Source organism: Phoca vitulina, unplaced genomic scaffold, assembly GCF_004348235.1.
Source record: "Phoca vitulina isolate PV1807 unplaced genomic scaffold, GSC_HSeal_1.0 scaffold1, whole genome shotgun sequence".
In the NCBI taxonomy this organism is placed as follows: Eukaryota; Metazoa; Chordata; class Mammalia; order Carnivora; family Phocidae; genus Phoca; species Phoca vitulina.
In genome coordinates, this window is record NW_022589704.1 from 60,462,698 (window position 1) to 60,486,143 (window position 23,446).

A 23,446-nucleotide genomic window follows, 5' to 3' on the forward strand; every position below is an offset into this window, starting at 1 on the left:
CTTGAGAATGATGATTCTGTTTTAAGATGGTTTATTACATTCACTTATATCTACTTGTAAATATGTTAATTTAGGGGTATTAGGGATTATACTGCTTCAACATTTATTTTTTTTTTTTTAAAGATTTTATTTATTTGACAGAGAGACACAGTGAGAGGGAACACAAGCAGAGGGAGTGGGAGTGGGAGAAGCAGGCTTCCCGCTGAGCAGGGAGCCCAATGCGGGGCTCAATCCCAGCACCCTGGGATCATGACCTGAGCTGAAGGCAGATGCTTAATGACTGAGCCACCCAGGCACCCCTTTAAAAAACATTTATAACAGAACTGTATTAAAATTTGAAGGAAAAATAATATATGTTCATTGTTTGGGGGAAATTAATTTATCTTGAATCTGCCACAATAACAAATTATAGTCAGAATGTTCAAGAAATAAGGGTCTTTACTAAACATAGTCTTTTCACATTCTTGTGATCAGTATTCTCTCTTTAGTCTTTTAGGACTCGGCTGTAACTGACCTTAGTTTTGCTTTTTCTTGACCCATTTAAATCACTACCGAATTTAATTTAAAAGAAGATATATTTAAATTAATTCTTAATGTCATGTCAAAAATAACATCTAGCTAAACGTCTTCTAATAAAGAGTGATGTTTCCTTTTTTTTTCTCAGTACCAAGGTGGGAATGGCTCAAGTCCAGTAAGAGGCATACCTCCTGCGATCCGTTCTCCTCAAAATTCACATTCACATTCCACTCCTTCTTCATCTGTAAGTTTTTACATGTGTAGATAGTCTTCTGTCTGCTGAACCTATGTATATATGTATACAGATTAACTTTTCATTGAAAACTTCTACATATATTTATTTGTATTTATCTTTTTAGAAAATCATTCTGTGAGGTAAGTTAAATTCTTTTTATTTTTTATTTTTATTATTTTTTAAAGATTTTATTTATGAGAGAGGGAGAATGAGAGAGAGAGAGCACATGAGAGGGGGAAGGGTCACAGGGAGAAGCAGACTCCCTGCTGAGCAGTCCTAAGCATCCAGGGACTCCAGGATCATGACCTGAGCCGAAGGCAGTCACTTAACCAACTGAGCCACCCAGGTGCCCAGTTAAATTCTTTTTAATGATGTGATGCTGTTAGAACTTTATTTCTTCAAGTGAGATCCTTAAGTTAAAGATTTCCTGAATTAATTATATCCAAGAAGTGAAGTTTCTATAAAAGAATGATGTCGAGCCTATGGGACTAAAACGAATACTCTTGTATCAGTCCATATTCAATTACTGATTTCTAATTTCTAACTCTCCTTAAGAGAAAGGTAGGCACCCTTTATCCCTGGATCATTTTAGTTCAACATAGGAGAAGGATCTTGGGTCTAAAAATTATCTTACAACTTTTTGGTTTGTTGCTAGTGTTTTAAGATCTAGTTCTATTTATATGCATTGTTTTGCTTATTGGATTTCATTTTTTCTTTACTTTTATTATATGAAAATTTAATGTCTAACCAGAAAAGCAGCATTGGCTTTCAGTAATTTAAAAATGAATTAAAGATTTTTTAAAATCAGAGTATCTCTTATTTTTTTCAAGTACCCTGTTTTTACTTCCAGTGTCCCCTTCTATGCCTTGCCTGTAGACACACACTTAGTTGTGTCTTACTCCTTTTGTACCTTGGCTACATCATATTGCCATATGCAAAATAAAGTGTCAGACTCAACAGTAATTTTGAGTTAAAGTGATGGCATCGATACAATGATATAGTCTGTTTTCAATGATGTGTTTTAAAACTAGTAACTAGATAAACCATGAAACTCATCAGTAAATTGATATTATACCCTAGATGGGTGTGCATTATTGTCCTTGGTACTAAGAGTTCTATATTAGGATCTTTCCGGTTTTACTTTTTGAACCATCATCATCTGTTTTTAATATTTTTGTTTTGAAATACTGTATTTCGCCTTGTTATGTTTAACAGATTGAAAGCATTAAAAATTTTTTTTATGGTTCTAGAATGTAAGCTTCTTGAGGGCAGGGAATATATGGTTGTTTTTTCCACTGTGCCTTATGTAAGGGAGGGTACTCTAAAAATGAGTGCTTCTTGAATAAAATGATGATTAAAAGTTGTGAAAAATCAATTATGTTTTAATTCAGTTGTTATCCTGATAAAAACTTAGGAAGTGTTAAGTAGTTGTTGCTGAGCAAAAGCCTGTCTTTTTCTTGCTAATGTAAAAATTTTAATCTTTTTCTAAGGTTCGACCGAATAGCCCTTCTCCTACTGCATTAGCTTTTGGGGACCACCCTATTATACAACCAAAGCAGTTATCCTTTAAAATTACTCAGGTAAATAGTGAATAAAATTTTTTGTATGATTTGTAAGAAACTTAGTACAAATAACTAAGATGTCTTCTCTTTGTTTTAGACACAGTCATAAAGTAAAATTACACATCAGGAAAGCGAATTACTAAACAAAAAAACAATTTGTAGGGGGTAAGGAATCGAAACACCCAGTTTACTATCAGCTTATCCTTTGTTACATGCAGATTAAATATGCAGGTGTTATAAGGATATTAAATAAACAGAACAAGCATGACATGTCAGTTTTTGTTTACTGCTTCTTTTTGAACATACCATCCAAATACATATAATCAATGTTTTCCTGAAGCTATTATATTTGTCATAAGTGAACATTAAAGTAGGTCATTTTGGGTGTCTATATTTATGTATATTCATATATGCTATACACTTACAGATATCATTTGAAAGTTAGATATCTTTTATGCTTATTTGATTTTATGAATTTTGAGTACTAAGTTTTTCATTTTAACTTTTTACATGTGACAGTTTTTGGATTTTACTATATTAGACCACGGGGATTGGAAGAGTAGATCTTTTGCTTAGCCACCTTTATTACTCCAGTTTATTGCCATTAGACTTTTCTGTTAGGTCATGTCCAAGCTGTTGTACATGCATCAACACTTCTTTCTTTGGATGATCTTTAGGCTAGGATTACAAGTACATTGCTTTCAGTCAATGAATAGCTCATGAAAGTTTTTGCCATGTTCAAAAATCAACCAGAGTTGATAGCACAAATCAGTGGTTGTATTGAATTTTAATGAAGAACATAACAATATTCTAAAACTTTTAGTAATCAGTTTTTAAAATGTTTCTTTGTAAGCTTATAGAACTTATATTTCTGAAGATGTTAAAACTTTAAAAGTGTGCTAAGACTTTTTGGGATAACTTTTATATACACAAACTCAAATATTTTCTTTGTTTTTAGAAGCACTAAAATCTAGTTTTATATTTGCATGCCATGATATGTATAATGGAGATAATAAAATAGCTTTCTTTCATTTAGACTGATCTCACAATGCTGAAATTAGCAGCATTAGAAAGTAATAAAAACCAGGACCTGGAAAAGAAGGAAGGTCGTATAGATGACTTGCTCAGGGTAAGTAGTCTTGGAGGGTAATAAGGATAATCATGGAGGGGGAGAAAATTGAGTAAATTATTTGGCAATAATAAAACTTGAGGAAATACTTAGCATTGTAAAATATTCTTTAGCTGGGGAAAAAATAAGCTTTTTCTGGTAGTTTTAAGTACGTGAAAATCACTATTTTAAAGTGAAAATTATTAGCTCTTTAAATGTGAATTGAGAGGGGCATCTGGGTGGGGCAGTCGGTTAAGTGTCCAACTCTTGGTTTCAGCTCAGGTCTTGATCTCAGAGTCATGAGGTTGAGCCCCAAGATGGGCTCATAGTAGAGTCTGCTTGAGCTTCTTTCTCTCTCTCCCTCTGCTCCTGCCACTCATGCTCTCTCTAAAATATATAAAAAAATCTTTAATAAATAAATGTCAACTGAGAAACAGTTGGAGAAATACAGGGAAGTTTGTAAAATTTATTTTTATTTGATCAGCTATCATAAGACCGATGGCCATTTCATGTTAGTTTTAAAGGTAATTGATTTTGTTATAAACCTGACATTTGATATTATACAAGATGAAGTAACTACTGCAATCCTATGAGATTTTTAATGGAAACTTTATAAAAGGACACATCAAAAAATACTTATAATGTGAGTAAGGTAAGAAGCAGTGGTTCTCACCCCTTGCTGCTCAGTAGAATCACCAAATGGGAAGGGTGGGGGAGGCACTTTATAAAGGTACCCATGCCTAAACTCCATCCTGAGGGGTTCTGATTAAATTGATGTGATGTGGGCTTGGACATTGATAGTTTTAAAGCTCCTCCAAAAAACAAAAACCAAAACAAAGCTCCTCCAGATGATTATAATTTAAGCCAGCATTGAGAACTATTGGTATAGAAACTTAATAAAACCAATGTCTTATCTATGATCCTACCACAGTTACCGACACCTTTGAAACATCCAGCTTGCCGTTTCTGATCCCATCCCAGTCACTCACATTCTTTTACCATTAACTACTGTTCTACGTTCTGTATTTATTATGCCTTATTATTATGGTTTTATCATATGTATCTATACATTCTTAACATATTTGTTTGTTTATTTTTTAAAATTTTACTTACTTGGGAGAGAAAGTGAGAGAGAGAGAGAGAGAGAGCGCACAAGCCAGGGGAGGGTCAGAGAAGCAGACTCCCCACTGAGCAGGGAGCCCGACATGGCACTTGATCCCAGAACTCTGGGATCATGACCTGAGCTGAAGGCAGACGCTTAACCAACTGAGCCACCCAGGCGCCCTTCAGTTTATTTTTTAACTTTACATAAAATTACGCTGTCTGTACGCTTTTGCTCTGCTTGTTTTCACTAAACATTATATGTGGAATTGTCATGTACTTTGTTCATTTCATGCTATATATATAGTAAGGCATTATATGAATATACCATAATTTATTTTTTCTGCTCTTGGTGGACATTTTATTTCTACTTTTTCCTAATACGAACAGTTCTGCTAAGAACATTATTGTACATGTCTTCTAGGGCAAATGTGGGAAAATTCATCTTAACATTATATGCTTTAAGAGAGACGTGGCCAGAGTACATGGCATGCACATGTTCAATTTTGCTTTATAATGCCAAATTTTCCCCAGAGCGGTTGGATTAATTTACACTCCTATCAGCAATGGGCAATAAATAATCTTGTTGCTTATTATCTTTGCCAAGGCTTTTTATAATCAGATATAATAAATTTCTTGGCCAATTTGGTGGATGTAACAGTGTCTTTTATCTTTTATTATGTGTTCTCTATTTTCTAGCATCTTTTAAAATATTTATTAACTGTGTTTCTTCTGAGAAATAACCAGTCATGTTTTTCACTCATTTTTCTTAATGGATTACTGTTTGTTTGTGTGTGGTTTTTTTTTTTTTTTCTTTAACTTTTAAATCATTTTTTATTTAAATTCAGTTAATTAACATATAATGTATTAATTGCTTTCAAAGGTATAGGCCTGTGATTCCTCAGTCTTATATAATACCTAGTGCTCATTACATCATATGCCCTCCTTAATGTCTGTCATCCAGTTACCCCATCCTTCCACCCCCCTCCCCTCCAGCAACCCTCGCTTGTTTCCTATGATTAAGAGTCTCTTATGGTTTGTCTCCCTCTTTGGTTTCGTCTTGTTTCATTTTTTCCTCTCTTCCCCTATGATCCTCTGCCTTGTTCTTAAATTCCACATATCAGTGAGATCATATGATAATTCTCTTTCTCTGATTGACTTATTTTGCTTAGCATAATACCCTCTAGTTCCATCCATATCATTGCAAATGGCAAGATTTCAATTTTTTGATGGCTGCGTAATATTCTATTATATATATATATATATATATACCACATCTTCTTTATCTATTCATCTGTCAATAAATATCTGGGCTCTTTCCATAGTTTGGCTGTTGTGGACATTGCTGCTATAGACATTGGGGTGCAGGTATCCCTTCGGATCGCTACATTTCTGTCTTTGGGGTAAATATCCAGTAGTGCAATTGCTGGGTCGTAGGGTAGCTCTATTTTCAACTTTTGGAGAAACCTCCATACTGTTTTCCAGAGTGGCTGCACCAGCTTGCATTCCCACCAACAGTGTAGGAGGGCTCCCCTTTCTCCGTATCCTCGCCAACATCTGTTATTTCCTGCCTTGTTAATTTTAGCCATTCTCACCACTGTGAGGTATTATTACATTGTGGTTTTGATTTGTATTTCCCTGATGCTGAGTGATGTTGAGCGTTTTTTCATGTGTCTGTTGGCCATTTGGATGTCTTTGGAGAAATGTCTGTTCATGTCTTCTGCCCATTTCTTGATTGTATTATTTGTTCTCTGGGTTGAGTTTGATAAGTTCTCTATAGATTTTGGATACTAGTCCTTTATCTGATAAGACATTTGCACATATCTTCTCCCAGTCTGTAGGTTGTCATTTGGTTTTGTTACCTGTTTCCTATGCTGTGCAAAAGCTTTTTATCTTGAAGTCCCAGTAGTTCATTTTTGCCTTTGCTTCCCTTGCCTTTGGAGATGTGTCTAGCAAGAAGTCATGGCCGAGGTGGAAGAGGTTGCTGCCTGTGTTCTCCTCTAGGATTTTGATGGATTCCTGTCTCACATTTAGGTCTTTCATCCATTTTGAGTCTATTTTTGTATATGGTGTAAGAAAATGGTCCAGTTTCATTCTTCTGCATGTGGCTGTCCAATTTTCCCAACACCATTTGTTGAGGAAGACTGTCTCACACACGCAGTTTGTTGGGATTTTGTTTGAATTGCACCTAATGAAGTGGGTTCGTTCTTGCTAAATTCCATCTATGTTCTTCTGAGAGTCTCTTTATTTTACCCTTTTCCTTGAAAAACACTTTGATTAGGTATATAATTTAAATTGGCAGGTATTTTCTCCTAGCATTTGCCATATATTATGCCACTGTCTTTTGCCTTCCACCATGATTGGCCTAGACCTATGGTTCTCAAAGTTGATTCCCAGACCAGAAGCATCCATTACTGGGGACCTACTTACAAAGAAACTCCTCTGGGAGTGTGTCCCAGCAATCTGTATTACAAGAAGCCCTCCAGGTTATTCTTTTGTCACTGTACTAGACTAATCCAGCTCATCTCCTGAGCTTAGAGAAAGGCCCCTTCCCTGAGCAATGTGGCTTCCTACAAAGTCAAAATTGGTATCTTGTTGCCAAGAAAGATGGTGGAAATAGTTAGCTATTGGGTAGGCATTTATAGTGCCATCCGCAAGTTTAATGAAGAAAAACTATCAGTTAAAAAATATGGAAGAGAACTCACATTTATTTTTAAGTGTTAGACATTTTATATACTATATTTTAGTTATTTTTAACTAAGTGAAGTAGCTGGTATTGCCCCTGTTCTAGAAATACAAAAAAAAAAAAAAATCTAAGTTTCAGATAACTGACTTAATAACTTAGCCAAGGTTACATACCTTATGGTGTTGATTTGAACCCATGGAGTATGGATACAAATTCCATGTACTTTATGCTGCACAGTTATGCAGCATTTAACAGTATTACACATGGTTAGTAGATGTTTAAAAAAAATTATTTTAGGGGCGCCTGGGTGGCTCAGTCGTTAAGCAGGTGTCTGCTTTCGGCCCAGGTCATGGTCCCAGGGTACTGGGATCGAGCCCCGCATCGGCCTCCCTGCTCCACGGGAAACCTGCTTCTCCCTCTCCAGCTCCCGCTGATTGTGTTCCCTCTCTCGCCTGTCTCTCTCTGTCAAATAAATAAATAAAAATCTTTAAGAAATAAAAAAATTATTTAAGTATTTAACAAATACTTAATTTATTAATCCTTTCTTTTTATGTAATTTATTCAGAATGTAAGAATATTCCTAAGTGTCTCATATACACAAATTCTAGACCTTTTCTATTTTTACTTATGTTGTAGGCTAACTGTGATCTCAGACGGCAGATAGATGAACAACAAAAATTACTTGAAAAATACAAAGAACGATTAAATAAGTGCATATCAATGAGCAAGAAGCTGCTTATTGAAAAGGTAAGTTAAAAGTTCAGTGAATTTTCCTTTTCATTCCACTGGCCCCTTTTCACCTTGTACAGTTTTAAATTTAAATGAATAAAATTGATGATTTTTCCTTTTTTCAGAGTACACAAGAAAAACTGTCAAGCAGAGAGAAGAGTATGCAAGACCGATTACGCCTTGGGCACTTCACAACAGTTAGACATGGTGCTTCATTTACTGAACAATGGACAGATGGTTTTGCGTTTCAGAATCTTGTGAAGTTAGTCATTCTTACATTTTAAAAAATGTAGTGTTCCTTTGAGTTCTTGTTACTTCCAAAGATTATAGATTTGGAATTATGTTCTATTTCTACTCCTTACTGCTCTTTGAAATCACAGAATTTAGTACATTTGAAAGGAACGTAAAACAAAAGTATTACAATTTCAGCTTTAGCAGACTTCTTGATTAGTTAGCATTCATCCATACTATATGATATATTATTCTAAGTATGACTTTCCAAAATATAAACTGATCTTCTAGCTATATAGATGATTTGGGAGGAAATTTTAATTTTCACTGGAAGATTTACATATATATGTATCTTGGGATTTTTCTACTTAGTTTTTTCCACAATCTCCAGTCCTTATTTCAGTGTTAATATTCAGCCTTTGCCTGCTTTCTATTCCTATGGAAAAGACAGGAACTTTTTCTCTTCTGCTTCAGATACAATAATTCATAAATCAGTTGAGGAATATGTAGCTTTAGCATTTCTGAGGCAAACTTTAAAACAGAAATTGAGTTCAGATGATGGTAGATAGGGATAGATTGACTATGTATTAAGGAGCCAGGACCTGTGCTACTTTTTTGTTTTCACTGGAAAATTTTTTTAAACCTCAAAAACAGGAGTAGTATCAGCATCTACATCAGTTTTCCTAGAGTTATATGGAAAATGGAGACAAAACTGTATCTCCATATATAAACATTGCTGTTTCAAACACTAGTTTCCAGTACTTCGCACAGAATGGCCTTCTCTCTCTCACAGTTGATTATTCAGCTTTTGTTCAACACCAGCTGTGCTGGGTGATAGGTGTACCATAATGAAGAACATAGTTCTTGTGATGCTAGAGAGTTTGGCTTTTAATTCTATGGTAGTACGGAGCTATTAAAGGTTTGTATGTAGTGTGTGTGGTCAGAATTGAGTTTTAGAAAGATAACTGGTGGTAATGTGGGCCTAATATTGGAAGGAAGATAAATTATTGACAGCTGAGGTATCCAGATGTTAAGGTGATTAGGCTTGAGCTAAAATGCTGACAGTGAAAGGTAGAGAATAAGAGATATATTTGGGATAGAAACCATGATTTTTGCATGTTAAATAAGTAAGAGCCTCTGCTACTAAACTCAGATCTACAGTTGTCCTGATAATGAATAAAATAGGCTACATAATATAACCTTGAATAGAAACTAAAAATAACAAATCTAAAATATAAGCTGTGTTTGTAGTAAAAATTTCTTCATCAAGCTGTCAAGAGCAAAATTGGAGCCTCTGGGTTGGTGAACACATGGAGGTTTGGGGAGAATGGTACAATTAGAGCCTGGAAGCCCTACACCCTTACCCTATACCTTGTTCTGTGCATCTCTTCCATCTGGCCGTTCCTAAGTTATATCCTTTTGTAATAAGTAATCTAGTTTTTAGAAAGTTACTTGCATTTCTTGTATTGAGGGCCTACTGTGTGTTGTTACATATGCAGATTTTAAATAAAGCTGCTTATCAGTGTAAATTAAATAGTTTATCAGTGACATAACCCAAAGTAGTTGGTGGATGAGAAGAGAAATAAATATTAGTAATATTAAATTAATAATCTCTAAATTGTGTAGTCATTCCTAAATAAACAGATATTAGCTTTATATTTATTCCAGTAACTCTTTACTTTTTAGGATTTTAAACATTAGGATTATTGCCATTTGTTTTCATTTATAACATCTTGATTGTGCTCTAAACTAGCTTTATGAATTAACTATTTTAATAAAATGAAGTTATTTATTTCTCTTTCCAAAAGAAAACTAGATTAAACTCCTGTTCTAGCTTTGCTATTCTTGAATTTTCTCCACCCTTTTACTCTTCTGCCTAGGTGGCTATTGATTCTTTCATTCTGGTCATACTCTACTACTGTCTGGCTAGAATCATAGGAACAGGCAATGTATGTAAAGCCAATTTTGGGTCAGCAGAGTAGAAGTTTTGTAGTTCTGCTTTGAGTGAGGTGGGGAGCCAAGGAATTGAAACATTTGTCTTGTTTAAATCTAAGTATCATAACCATGTAGAGTTTTAAAATTTTTTTCTTAGCGTGTTGAGGTGACCTAAAAGGGAACATGGTTACTGTGAGAACAAGTTGTGTGATGGGATAGTTTTAAAAAGCTTCACTGTCACCTACTCTTGCTCTGGTCAAATTGCTGAAATCTCTAACCTGTATTTTTATAATACACATGATATTTAGTATTTTTTAGAATTAGTAAGCTTCACATTCTTGAATGGGAAGCAGTAATATTTTTACTTTTATTAATTGCTCATTTTTCATAGCCATGCTAATTTTTCTGGTTTCCCTTATTTTTTTTTCTTGTTTGCTTCAAATTGTCAAAATTCTTTCCTCATAAATTTCTTATATTTAGGTCAGTTTTTGTTTCATTTCAAGGTAGTGCTTGCACATTCCCAAAATCTTTCTGACAAAGACAAATTTAGAAAATAACACTATTAAATTGTCTTTTTAAAGTTTTTCTACAAACACAAAGTGATGAGATGCATGTTTAAAATCCACTCCGTGCTTATCTCTATTCTTTAATAGCCCGTTTGTTTCATTGAGCAAGTATTTACTGAATTCCCAATGTGTGCTGATGATTATGCTGGGCACTAGGGATACGATAGGATATAAAATAGATGTGGTCTCTGTTCTCATGGACTAATGTACTCTAGAGACATTCTAATCAAGTATCTATAGGAATGTTACTTACTAGGAAGAAGGAGCTGGAGATCTACAAGGTACCATGAGATTAAATATAGCAATACATCTTTCCCTAGTTTGGGGGATTTAGGGAATTTAGAAATGAATGCTTCAAATGAGACCTGGACAGTGAGTACAAGTAGGTTCAAAAAAGTGGAACCATAATTTTTGTTTATGTTATATGCTTTTTCATGTTTATTAATATATTCGTGTTTTAACTGTGAAGAGTAATGAAAAGTTAATACGGTTTTTTACATTTATTTTTATACAGGCAGCAAGAATGGGTGAATCAGCAAAGGGAAGATATTGAAAGGCAAAGGAAACTTCTAGCCAAACGCAAACCTCCCACAGCTAATAATTCTCAGGCACCCTCTACCAATTCTGAACCAAAACAAAGGAAAAACAAAGCAGTCAATGGAGCAGAGAATGATCCCTTTGTTAGACCCAATTTACCACAACTGTAAGCCTCCATTTTAACCTTTTTTTTAAATCGTTGCCAGTGAGCATGAATGTTAGATATTATTTATATTTACACGAATACTTAAATATTAAAAATGCTTATGGCCAGGAGGGAAGGCAGTATTAAAATTTACTTCTAAATCTCCAAATACCTGAATTCAGCCTTTGTAAGTGGAGACTTATTAATCCTCTTTTAAAATGAAGATTTAGCAGCTAAGAGGAAACTGGAATCCACTCTTTCTTCATGTCTGAATGATAGAGTCAGTTATTAGTTTTGATTATCTCAATTCTGTATTTCCATTAATGTTCCTTTTTCTGAGAAAATATTAAAAATATAACTGACATATATTTTCTTAACCTCTGAAAGCAGTACGTTGGAGGTTATAGGTATTGTTTTTTCCCTTTCTGCTTTTATTTATTTTCTAAATTTTCTGCATTAATGATGAACTACTCTTTATAGTTCAATGGGCAAAGAGATTTTTAAATAATTAAATGCTTATTATACCTAGAAAGTTGGGAAAATATGAAAGAACATAATAAAACAATATAGACCATGATCCCATCCATAGAGAACACCATTGTTAAAATTTTGATTTACAGATGTGTCCAAACATAACTTTTTTGTTCTGCAAGAACTTAAGTTTTTGTGAGTAGAAAATACATACAAACACGCACACGCACACACACGCACACTGTTTGATATTTTTATGTGGATGTAGTCTTTTTTTCCTTTGTTGAAAGGTAATGTTTCATCTGTGCTTTGATTCCCATACTCTGCTACATGAGGGACTCTTCTATAGATACGTCCTTTATCTTCTGTCGTCAGCTTTTTGTTCTCTACTGGTTCTCCTTTTAGAAGACAAAATGAAACCAAAAACTCTGCTTCAATTATATATCCCTAATTCTGGCCTCCATATCCTGTCACCTTTATAATCAGGTTTTCTTGAAAGACTTGCTTGTACCGGTCTCTTCTGTCTCACCTTCCATTTTCTTCTTTCTTAAACGAAATTGCCTTTTAAAGATTAACTGTCTTTTTGATGCTCAGTGCCATAGACATTTGAGTCTTTAACTTGGCAGCATTGAATATTGTTGACTTATTTTTTCCCAAAAGACTCTCTTGTCTTTAGTTTTTGAAATACCTTGATCTCCTAATTTTCATTTTAACTCCTCTGGCTCATCTTCTCAGTCTTTTCTATGGACATCATTTACACTACCAATTTGTAAAATATAAGTAATCTTTAAAAGATCTGTCTTGGTCATCTTACTTCCTACTCTACATATTCTCCTTGAAAATTAGCTACTCTCAGAGTTTCAGTTATCACATATATGCTTCTGACATCCAAGTTTCTGTCTCCAGTCCACTTTTCTCTCTTGAGTATTAAATATATCTCAATTTTGAATGTCATATCCTTTCTTGGTTGTTATCAGTACTTCTAATGTAGCCTTTTCAAAACTGTATTTACTAGAATTACAGAACAAAACAAAAATTATTTAATATTACCATTCCCATTCCAATCTGTCTCTCTCTACACACACACACACACACACACACACACACTCATCCACACTCATCCACAGATACACATACACACCCCTTGCTTTTTCCTGTGTTTTCTGTTAGTAAATGGTACTACCATCCTCTCAGTTCCACATGCCAGATTTTTATCATCCTTAATGTTTTAGATCAAGGTTTCATTTATTTTCCTTAATCCATTTTTATTATTTTCCATTAATAAATAGGTGGTTGTTTGCTTATTTTTCAAAATCTACCTCAAAATCTACTTCCATCTTCAAACCTTTTCTAATCTTGGTGGGCTTTTTAAATTGGAATTAATTCAGCTATTGAAATTTTAAGAAAAACTAGCAAATGGTTTACTTTTTGTAAATTAATAAATTTGTTGCTTAATAAAGGGTGGATGGGTAGATGAGTGGTTATATAGAATACAGTGTGTATTAGCTTTAGCCCCACTCCTACAAGACACCAATCCTTCTAGTTCTCAAGTGTATCCACTTACGTAAGACCCCACTGACACCATTCTAACTCAAGTTACTGTCCTCTCTTAATTGGGTTATTTTTTTTTCCTACCTCTCCTTTCACTTTGGTTTAGCAATCTAGTTCATTTTCATTTTGCAATCAGAATCATTTTTGCAAAATATGATCCTTTTGTTCTCTTCCTTATCACCCTAACATAGCTGTTTTTTGAATCACAGAATCCAAAAATCCTAAGATGACTTCATTTAAAGCACTTTTGATCTGGCATCTTCTGACCACTCTAGCCTCTTCTTTTGTCACTAACCAGTGCCTTCCCTTCACTGCCAACTTTCAAACTCCAACCCATGGTTTTTAATTCCTATTCATCTTTTAAATCCCATACTAGGTATTTCCTCCTGAAAGTTTTTCCTTGATCCCTGAAGGATAGGAGTTAATTATCACTTTAAGGTAATGTGATAGTGTCCTCTGTCTCTTCAGTCACAGCATCACCATTTACTCTTTTAATGACACTATAAACATCCTAAATGTTTCCCTTTCCCTCGTTCTCTGTGTCTGTTTCTGTAGCATCTTGTATTTGTCCATCTTCCTTGCTACTATCTTAGTATAGGACCTCATCTCTTTTTTTAACCTAGATTCCTGTTTCTTATGTGTCTCATCATGTCAGTTTCACATTTAACCTCCTTCACTGACCTTCAAGATAAAATTCACCCTCATGAAGGACTCTTTGTAGGCCTTATTTTTCTCTTTCATTTCACTCCCAACATCTGTCCTATGTATCTTATGTTAAACTCTTTCGTTTTCTAAGTGGATTAGGCGTTCTTGTTTCTGTGCCTTTATACATCTTGTTCCTTGCCTTTCTTCACCTTCTCATTGCCTGTTCATCTTTTAAGGCTTGGTTCAAATACCAATTTCAGTAGGAAGCCCTCTCTAACTTTTTTTCTTCCCATTTTCTCTCCCATTTCCCCTCAGGTTAGGTGCCCATAGCCTTTTGTACGTGCCTGTTCTGTATGTAGCTTTTATCTCTATATTCTCAATATGTAGCACAGTTTCCTGACATATGGAAAGTGGTTAGTAAATGCTAAATTCTGGTACATAAGCATTTGATTGAATTTTATTTTCTCCTCATTAGTTTCTCCTTCATTTTTCTAGTTTGTCACAGGTATTTTGCTTACTTGTATTCCGGGATGCTTAACAGCCCTAACTATAGTTTAATAGTCATAGACTTGTCTTATTTCACCCCACTTTATCATATATGTTGACTGAGAACTAACCCTAAACTTAAACTGCTATACGTTCTTGGGAGTGGCAAATGAAGTGATACTGCATAAAAAAGATTTGACTATATCTTTATACAAATGCAGATTTAAATAGGGAAAAAAGCCATAGAAGCACTTTTTAAAAAAAATTTATTTATTAGAGGAGGAAGTGTGCATGAGAGCAGGGGAAGGGAGGGGCAGAGGGAGAGGAGAGAGAAAATCCGCTGCGGGAGTCTCGATCGATGGGGAGATCGATCCCAGGACCCTGAGAACATGACCTGAGCTGAAATCAAGAGTTGGATGTTCAACCAACTGAGCCACCCAGGCGCCCCAGAAGCACTTTGATTTATATATTATTATATTTTAGTGGTTATTCTCTGCAGCTGTCTTCTAAAAATTCCTTTTGAATCACTGTTTGGTGGTAACTAGAACATCTAGTGTATGTGCAGAACATCTAGTATAATTAGAATAGAAACCATAAATCTTTAATTTTTTTCTATCAAGAAATTAACATAGAAAATGAAGTTACTACTATGGAGTGGTTAGGACTTTAAGCGTTGTAAACAGACAGATGTGGAATCCATCCTTGACTCTTTCAGGTTGTTGTTTTTGGTAATCTGTTTTACTTTTTTGAGCCTCCATTTCCTCACTTGTCAAAGTACATATATCATAGTGTTGAAAAGATGATATGAGGTAATGCATGTTAAAGTACTTGCGTGGTTCCTGGCTCTTAACTAATTTTTAACTACTAGCAAGATTCGGTCAGGTTTTTTAGGTAGTAGTTTCTAATTTTAGTCACATATACTTCTTTTATTCAGAGTAATTTGCATAGATAATATTACCTATGGATGTCTAAATGACCCTTGTGTTAATTGTAATTAATTTTAATCAAGATTTTGACCTCATGTTAAATATATTTTAAATCATGTTTTGATTTTATTTATGTATTTCATGTCTCAGAGAGGATGCTTGCAAAGTAAACAGTAATATTTTACCTTCTATTTTGTATTATGGAAGTTTTGGAGGTTACTGTGTTTTCTCATTAAAGCTTTAATTTTAACTCAGGATTATATTTTACATACCATAAAGTTATTTAGTGGATTACTTCTCTTGTAAATAATATAATAGACTTTTTTAATTAATAAAATTTATTTTTAGAGCCGTTTTAGCGTATAGCAAAATTGAGCAGAAAGTACAGAGAGTTCACATACACTCCCTGTCCCCACACACAACCTCCACCACTATCAATATCCTGCACCAGAGTGGTATATTTGTTACAATTGATGAATGTGCATTGGCACATCATTATCACCCAGAGTTTATAGTGCACATTAAAATTTACCTTTGGTGTCGTATACATTTTATGGATTTTGACATATTTAATTGATTTTTTAAAAAATCATGTGTGAAAAATCTTTCATTGGAGCATTTAATCTATTTTCATTTCATGTATTTATTTATTGGGGCTTAAATCTGGTCTTTATGTTGTTGATTTATCCTGCCTCATCTCTGTCCTTTTTTCTTATGAGGTTGCTCAGTTTTTGTTTATTTGATTCTCTCTCTCTCCGTCAGACACACCCCTATGTAAAGACATCTTTGTCTAGTATAGTCTGTGTTCATCTAAGTCTTACTTACATATTTACCATTTTTTTGCTCTTCATTTACTCTTACAGCTTTGATTTTTTTACATAGTAAGATCTTTCTGCCCAAGAAAACCCTTTAGAAAATTTTTCTTTTTAGTGTCAGTCTATTGGTAGTGACACCTTTCAATTTTTTCTTGGTATGAAACTAACTTTATTTTGCCTTCATTCTCAAAATGGTTTTTACTGGTTTTAGGTTGGTGATTATTTGAAGGTATCTTACTGTCTTTTGACTTAAAATTACTACTAGACAAGTCACCTGACCATAGAAGAACCATCTTGAATGGAGCAGAAGCAATATTTGAAGATTAAGTAACTGAGAATATTTTAAAGCAGATGAATAAGATCAATATGTAGATTCACAGAGGCCAGAGAATTCCAAGTAGGATGAATAAAAAGAAATACCTAGACACATCATAATGAAATTTCAGAAAAATCAAGGCAAAGAGAAATAAATTTTTAAAAGTAGCCAAAGGAAAAGAAAAAGATATATTGGGAATATAAGTTAAGAAAAAAATATTCCAGGTAAATGCCAACCAAAGAAAGCTGTATTAGACACAGTAAAATTTAAGGCAAAAAAATTATAAGAAATAAAGTGGTTATTTCATAACTATAAATGGCTCAAATCGCCAGGAACATATAGTAATTCTAAATTTGTGTGCATATAATAATATGGCCTCAAGATAAGTGAAAAATTGACAGTACTTTAAGGAGATATAGACAGATCCACAAGTCATAATAGATTTCAACGTACACATTTCTTAGTAATTGAACATACAGATAAAAATAAAACAATAAAAAAACAGGACACACAATATGGGTATAGAAGATTTCAGTGGGATGGACAGACTTGACACACAATACCCCTAATGTCTGTAGAATATGTGTTCTTTTTTAAGCTGGGCTTTTATAAAAATTTATCATGTTAGGTCATAAAGCAAGTCTCCACAAATTTCAAAAGATTAAAAGAATTTGTATAGGACTGGCATTGTTTCTTAAATATTTGGTTGAACTCATGAGTGAAACTTACAGGATTAGAATCATAGAATATGTTCTCTGACCACAGTGGAATTAGACTAGAAATCACTAAAAATAAAGTAGTGAAAAAATCTCAATGGAAATGAGAAAAATATTTTTAGATGAGTAATAATGAAAGTGCCATGTAGCAAAATTTGTGAGATAAATCTGACCAGTATCCGGGGGAAATGTATAACCTTATGTACATATATATGAAAAGAAGAAAAACTAAAACTTTATAAACTATTTCAGTATGTTAGAAGATGAGCAGTAGAATTAACCAAAAAAGGAAGAGGAAAAAGCAGAAATTAATGATACAGGAAATAAACATACACAATACAGAGAATCAGCCAATCTAAGAAATGTGTTTTATTCCAAAACAAAACAAAACTAATAAAATTGAAAAAGAGAGAAGACAACCATATATTAGGAATGAAAAGTATATTACCACAAAGTCTATAGATAAAGGAAAACAAAAGAACATAAATGGCTTAAACTTGAAAAATTTTTGTGAAATGGATAGATTTCTAGAAAAATCTAACTTAACAATTGACACTAGAAGAAACAAAAGTCTAAGTAGTTCTGTAACTATTAAAGAAATTGAATCTGTAATTAAAAAATTAAAAATCCAGGGGCCCCTGGGTGGTGCAGTTGGTTGAGCATCTGACTCTTGGTTTCTTGATCTCAGGGTTGTGGGATCTAGCCCCACAGTAGGCTCCAAGCTCAGCGAGGACTCTGCTAAAGTTTCTCTCTCCCTCTTGCTCTTGCTCTCTCTCTAAAATAAATAAATAAATCTTTTTTTTTTTTTTTAAGATTTTATTTATTTGAGAGAGAGAGAGCACATGAGAGGGGGGACGGTCAGAGGGAGAAGCAGGCTCCCTGCTGAGCAGGGAGCCCGATGCGGGACTCGATCCTGGGACTCCAGGATCATGACCTGAGCCGAAGGCAGTCGCTTAACCAACTGAGCCACCCAGGCACCCCAAATAAATAAATCTTTAAAAAAATAAAAAATCTAGGTATAGATGACCTCATTTATGAAATATACATTTAAGGAAGAAATAGTGCCAATCTTTTTAAAAACTTTTTTTTTTTTTTTAAAGAATAGCTAAGTCAGAAATACTTCAGCTTATTTTATGAGACTAGCATAATCTAAGTGTCAGAATTTAACAAAGATGATACAAAGAAGGAAAGTTACAGACTAATGTCATTTTATAAATGCAAATATAAAAATCTTAAATAAAATATTAGCAACCAAACATATATATAAAAATGATAATTTATCAAGACCAAGTTCGGTTTATTTTAGGTATGCAGGGTTGGTTTAACATTAAAAAAAATCTGTAATTTTCCATGTAAGGAGAAAGATCATATGATAATAGATGCCCAAACAAAAAACAGGCAAAATTCAGCATAGATCTTTTTTTTTTTTTTTAAGATTTATTTATTTATTTTGGAGAGGGGGTGGGTGGGGACAGGGGGAGAGAGAATTTCAAGCAGCCTCCCTGCTGAGTGCGGAGCCTGATGCAGGGCTCAGTCCCACGGCCCTGAGATCATGACCTGAGCCGAAACCAGGAGTCAGACACTTAACCAGCCAAGCCACCCAGGCGCTTCCGGCATTGATCTTTGATTAAAACTCTTAGCATTAGTAGAACTTCCTTAATCTATACTGTACATTGATTTTTCTTTTTGCATTCATATCTACATGCTGTGCACCTGAGTCACCATGGTGCCCTCTGTGCCCTGGTTCTTCCTGGCTTCCCTCTGCTGCTTCTCTTTAATCAGGCTCAGATGTTATCTCTTCTGTGTCTTTTCCTAGTTTACTTCAGATAAATTTTTTTCTTTGCTCTATACTCATAGCTGTATTATCTAGGATAATCACCTTACGTTAAGGTCAGCTAGTTAGCAACCTTAATCCCACTTAATCTTTTGCTGTGTAAGGTAACATATTCATAAATTCCAAAGATTAGGATGTGGTATCTTTGGAAGCTGATATTCTGCCTACCCGTCTCCCCTCTGAGCCAAGATTCACATCCTTCCCACATGTAGAATACATTCATCCTATCCCAACATCCTCAAAAGAATCAACTCAACATCCCAATTACAATTACATCCCAACCCAATTACAGCATCAACTCAACATCCAAAATCTCATCAAAAATTTCATCAGCTCAAACTTTCTGCATCTCATCTAAATTAGGTATGGGTGAGAACCTGTATAATTCACCCCAAAATACAATTCCCCTTAGTCTGTGAACCTCAAGAAACAGCTTCTCTCTTCTCAAAGTATGATGGTGGGGACAGGCATAGGAAAACAACTAAAGACATTTTGTTGAAGCAGGAAAAAAAAACAAAACGAAAGGAGTCACTGATCCCAAGTAGTTTCAAAATCCATCCAGGCAAACTCCCATTTGGTTTCAAGGTCTGGTAATAATTTTCTATGGCTATGACTCTGCCTTCTAGACTCAAGGTTCTTTCCTCTGAGTCTTTTTCACAAAGGTTTCTTTTTCATTAAGGTTAGCATGTATATGTAGCTGAGTAGCTTTCTCGGCCTGTTTCTTGTTTGTGGAATTTTGGGGGTCTGACAGCCTTTCATTTTGTACTCTCTCTGCCATTTTAAATCCCAATCTGGCAGTGTTTCTGTTTAATATTGTCAGAAGATCTCATGGATCTCCCCCCCTCACACAGGCATTCACTCCATTAGATAAGAGGGTCCTCCATGTTCTTTTCTAGGTAATCCCATTGCTGTTTCTGGCTTCTGCTGAGAAGGCTGAGGGAGGCTATGAGTTGCACACTTAATCTTTTAAAGACCATTTTGCACCTCTCTGGGGTATTAGCAAAAATGTTGTCCAGCGGGCGCCTGGGTGGCTCAGTTGGTTAAGCGACTGCCTTTGGCTCAGGTCATGATCCTGGAGTCCCGGGATCGAGTCCCGCATCGGGTTTCCTGCTCGGCAGGGAGTCTGCTTCTCCCTCTGACCTTCCCCCCTTCATGTGCTCTCTCTCTCTCTCTCTCTCTCTCTCACTCTCTCAAATAAATGAATAAATAAAATCTTTTAAAAAAAAAAAATGTTGTCCAGCAATGCCCTCCTTTTTTTAAAAAAATAGAGCAGCTTTTTGTGAATCTCAGTCTTACTGTCCTTTACACTCTGGATAGAATGAGACCTATGTTTTCTTTTTTTTTTGAGTATATACCTAGGAATAGAATTGCAAAGTTATGTGGCAATTCTGTGTTCAAATTCTTGCAGAACTGCTAAACTATTTTTCATAGTTGCAATATTTTACATCTCCGCCAGCAATAGACAGGAGTTCCTATTTCTTCACATCTTTGGCAACACTTTTTGTCTTCTGTTTTTTTATTATAATCATCCTAGTAGCTGTAAAGTGTCATCTCATTGTGGTTTTGATTTACACTTCTGAATGGCTCATAATGTTGAATGTCTTTTAATGTGCTTGTTGGTCTTTGTATAGATATTGAAGTCTTTTGCTCAGTTTTTAATTGAGCTGCTTGTCTTTTTGTTGTTGAGTTACAAGAGTCCTTTATATATTCTAGATACTAAACCCTTGTCAGATATATGATATGTAGATATTTGCTCCCATTCTATAAATTGTGTTACTTTCTTGATAATGTCCTTTGATTTGATTTTAATTTTTATGACGTTAACTTTATTATTTTGTTTTTTGTTCATACTTTTGGTGTCAAATCTAAGAATCCTTTACCAAATCCATGGTCAAGGACATTTACGCCTGTGCTGTGTTCTAAGAGTTTTCTAGTTTTAGTTCTTATATTTAGATTATTTATCCCTTTGTTAATTTTTTATATAGAGTGAGGAAGGGGTCCAACTTCATTCTTTTGCATGTGGTTATCCATTTGTCCCAGCACTGTTTGTTGAAGAGACTATTCTTTTCCCCATTGAATGGTCTTGGCACCTTGTCAGAAATCAACTGGCCATGGATATCTGTACTCCCTTCTGTTCCTTTGGCCTATATGTCTATCTTTAAGATTTTTTTTTTTTTAATTTATTTATTTGACAGAGAGATAGCACAAGTAGGCAGAGCGGCAGGCAGAGGGAAAGGGAGAAGCAGGCTCTCTGCTAAGCAGGGAGCCCGATGCGGGGCTCAATCCCAGGACCCTGTGATCCTGACCCGAGTCGAAGGCAGCCGCTTAACCGACTGAGCCACCCAGGCACCCCCTTATATGTCTATCTTTGTGGTAGTAACTGTTTTAATGACCATAACTTTGTAGTAAGTTTTGAAATAAGTGAGAGTCCTATAACTTTGTTTTTTCTTTTTCAATATTGTTTTGTAATTTTTTTTCCCATTTTAGCAAAATGGACCATTTGTATTTTGGTCAGGATTATATTGACTATATGGATGACTTTGGACAGGATTGCCCTCTTAACAACATTAAGTCTACTAATCCATGAACATAGAAGTCTTTTCATTTAATTAGTTTTGATTAACTTCCTTAGCACTGTTTTGTAGTTTTTAGTGTATAAGTCACTTCCTGGGTTAAATTTATTTGTAGGTATTTTATTCTTTTGATTTCTATTATAAATGGAATTGTATTCTTAATATCCTTTTTAGATTGTTCATTGCTGGTGTATAGAAACACAACTGATTTTTTTGGGTTGATTTTGTACCCTGCACTTTGCTGATTTATTAGCTCTGGTGGTGGTTTTTTCTTCATTCTTTGAGATTTTTACATCTAGGGTTATGTCATCTGCAAATAGAGATGGTTTTGCTTCTTTTCTCATTCTCATGCATGATGTTATATTTCTTTTTCTTAACCCCTCTGGTAGGACTTCCGGCACAATATTGAATAGTAGTGGTGAAAGCATCATTGTCTTATTTCTCATCTTAAGGGGAAAGCTTTCATTCTTTCACCTTTGAGTATGATGTCATTTGTGGGTTTTTAATAAATGCCCTATATCATGTTGAGGAACTTCTATTCCTAGTTTTTTGAGGGCTTTTCAAAGGCAGACTAGTCTCATGTCCCACTGTCCCTCATGTAAAAAATCTAATCCTCAATGCATAGCTCATAGCTTAATGTTCAGTAAAGGTCTGCTAAATTGTACAAATAAATGGGCTTGCCATTTTTTTTCTTAAGTGCCTGTAATAGTCTTATTTACCATAGATTGCATTCCTTAGCTTTGCAACTTCAGGTTAATTTCCTTCTTAAACAGAATGTCTTATTTAAAGAATTGATTATCAGATTTGTTTGAAATGAGTATTCCCTGTTTTCTGTTATTTGTACTAGTTGTGTTACAGTCATCTCACAGTTCTGTCAAACTACTGTAGAACAGTTCTTTGGATTAAAAATAAAATTCTCATCCATTCAGACTCATGATGGAAGATTATCATGAGTTAATAATAAGTCTTATGTTTGAGGTTTAAATTTCTTGGCTTTTAAAATAAAGTTTTATAGGGGCGCCTGGGTGGTTCAGTCGGTTAAGCTACTGCCTTCAGCTTAGGTCAGGATCCCAGGATTCCAGGGTCCTGGGATCGAGCCCCACATTGGACTCCCTGCTCAGCTGGGAGCCTGCTTCTCCCTCTCCCTCTGCTCCTCCACCTGCTTGTACTCTCTGACTCTCTATTTCTCTCTGTCAAATAAATAAAATCTTTAAAGTTTTATATAAACCTACTTTAGGAGCTTTAGTATGCCCTTAAATAAGCACACATATGTATATTTGAACACAATAAAATATTAATCATTCAGGCTATAGTATCAGGTATGATTCATATAGGGAGGAATTAGACTTGACCTTCACATTATCTGTGAATAAAAGATTTGCTAAATAACCTAACCAACTGAGACTTACTTAAGAGTGTGAATTTTTTTAGGGTCTTAAAAATACATCATAAAAGTAATTATGTAGCAATTGAATGCCATTAAAATTAACATTATCCTACCTTAGCTCTTTTCATTCTTCTTTTTTAAGATTTTGTTTATTTATTTGTCAGAGAGAGAGAGAGAGAGAGAGAGCGCGCGAATGCACAAGCACGGGGAGCGCCAGGCAGAAGGAGAGCAGGCTCCCTGCTGAGAAAGGAGCCCGATGGTGGGACTCGATCCCAGGACCCTGGGATCATGACCTGAGCTGAAGGCAGACGCTTGACTGACTTGAGCCATGCAGGCGTCCCTCTTTTCTTTTTTTTTTTTTTTTTTTTTTTTTAA

The 23,446-nt window shown here is 34.7% G+C and overlaps 1 protein-coding gene across 4 annotated transcripts in view; it reads left to right on the top strand.

The window, feature by feature from the left end:
• Positions 1 to 23,446, top strand: part of TLK1 (tousled like kinase 1) — a 154,127-nt gene that overhangs the window by 96,570 nt on the left and 34,111 nt on the right. For all 4 annotated transcript variants that reach the window (XM_032408318.1, XM_032408322.1, XM_032408325.1 and 1 more), the window contains 6 exons: positions 665 to 760; positions 2,242 to 2,331; positions 3,350 to 3,442; positions 7,845 to 7,955; positions 8,063 to 8,199; positions 11,184 to 11,372. In XM_032408318.1, the coding sequence (XP_032264209.1) occupies positions 665 to 760; positions 2,242 to 2,331; positions 3,350 to 3,442; positions 7,845 to 7,955; positions 8,063 to 8,199; positions 11,184 to 11,372 (716 nt within the window). The remainder of the gene's footprint in view (positions 1 to 664; positions 761 to 2,241; positions 2,332 to 3,349; positions 3,443 to 7,844; positions 7,956 to 8,062; positions 8,200 to 11,183; positions 11,373 to 23,446) is intronic.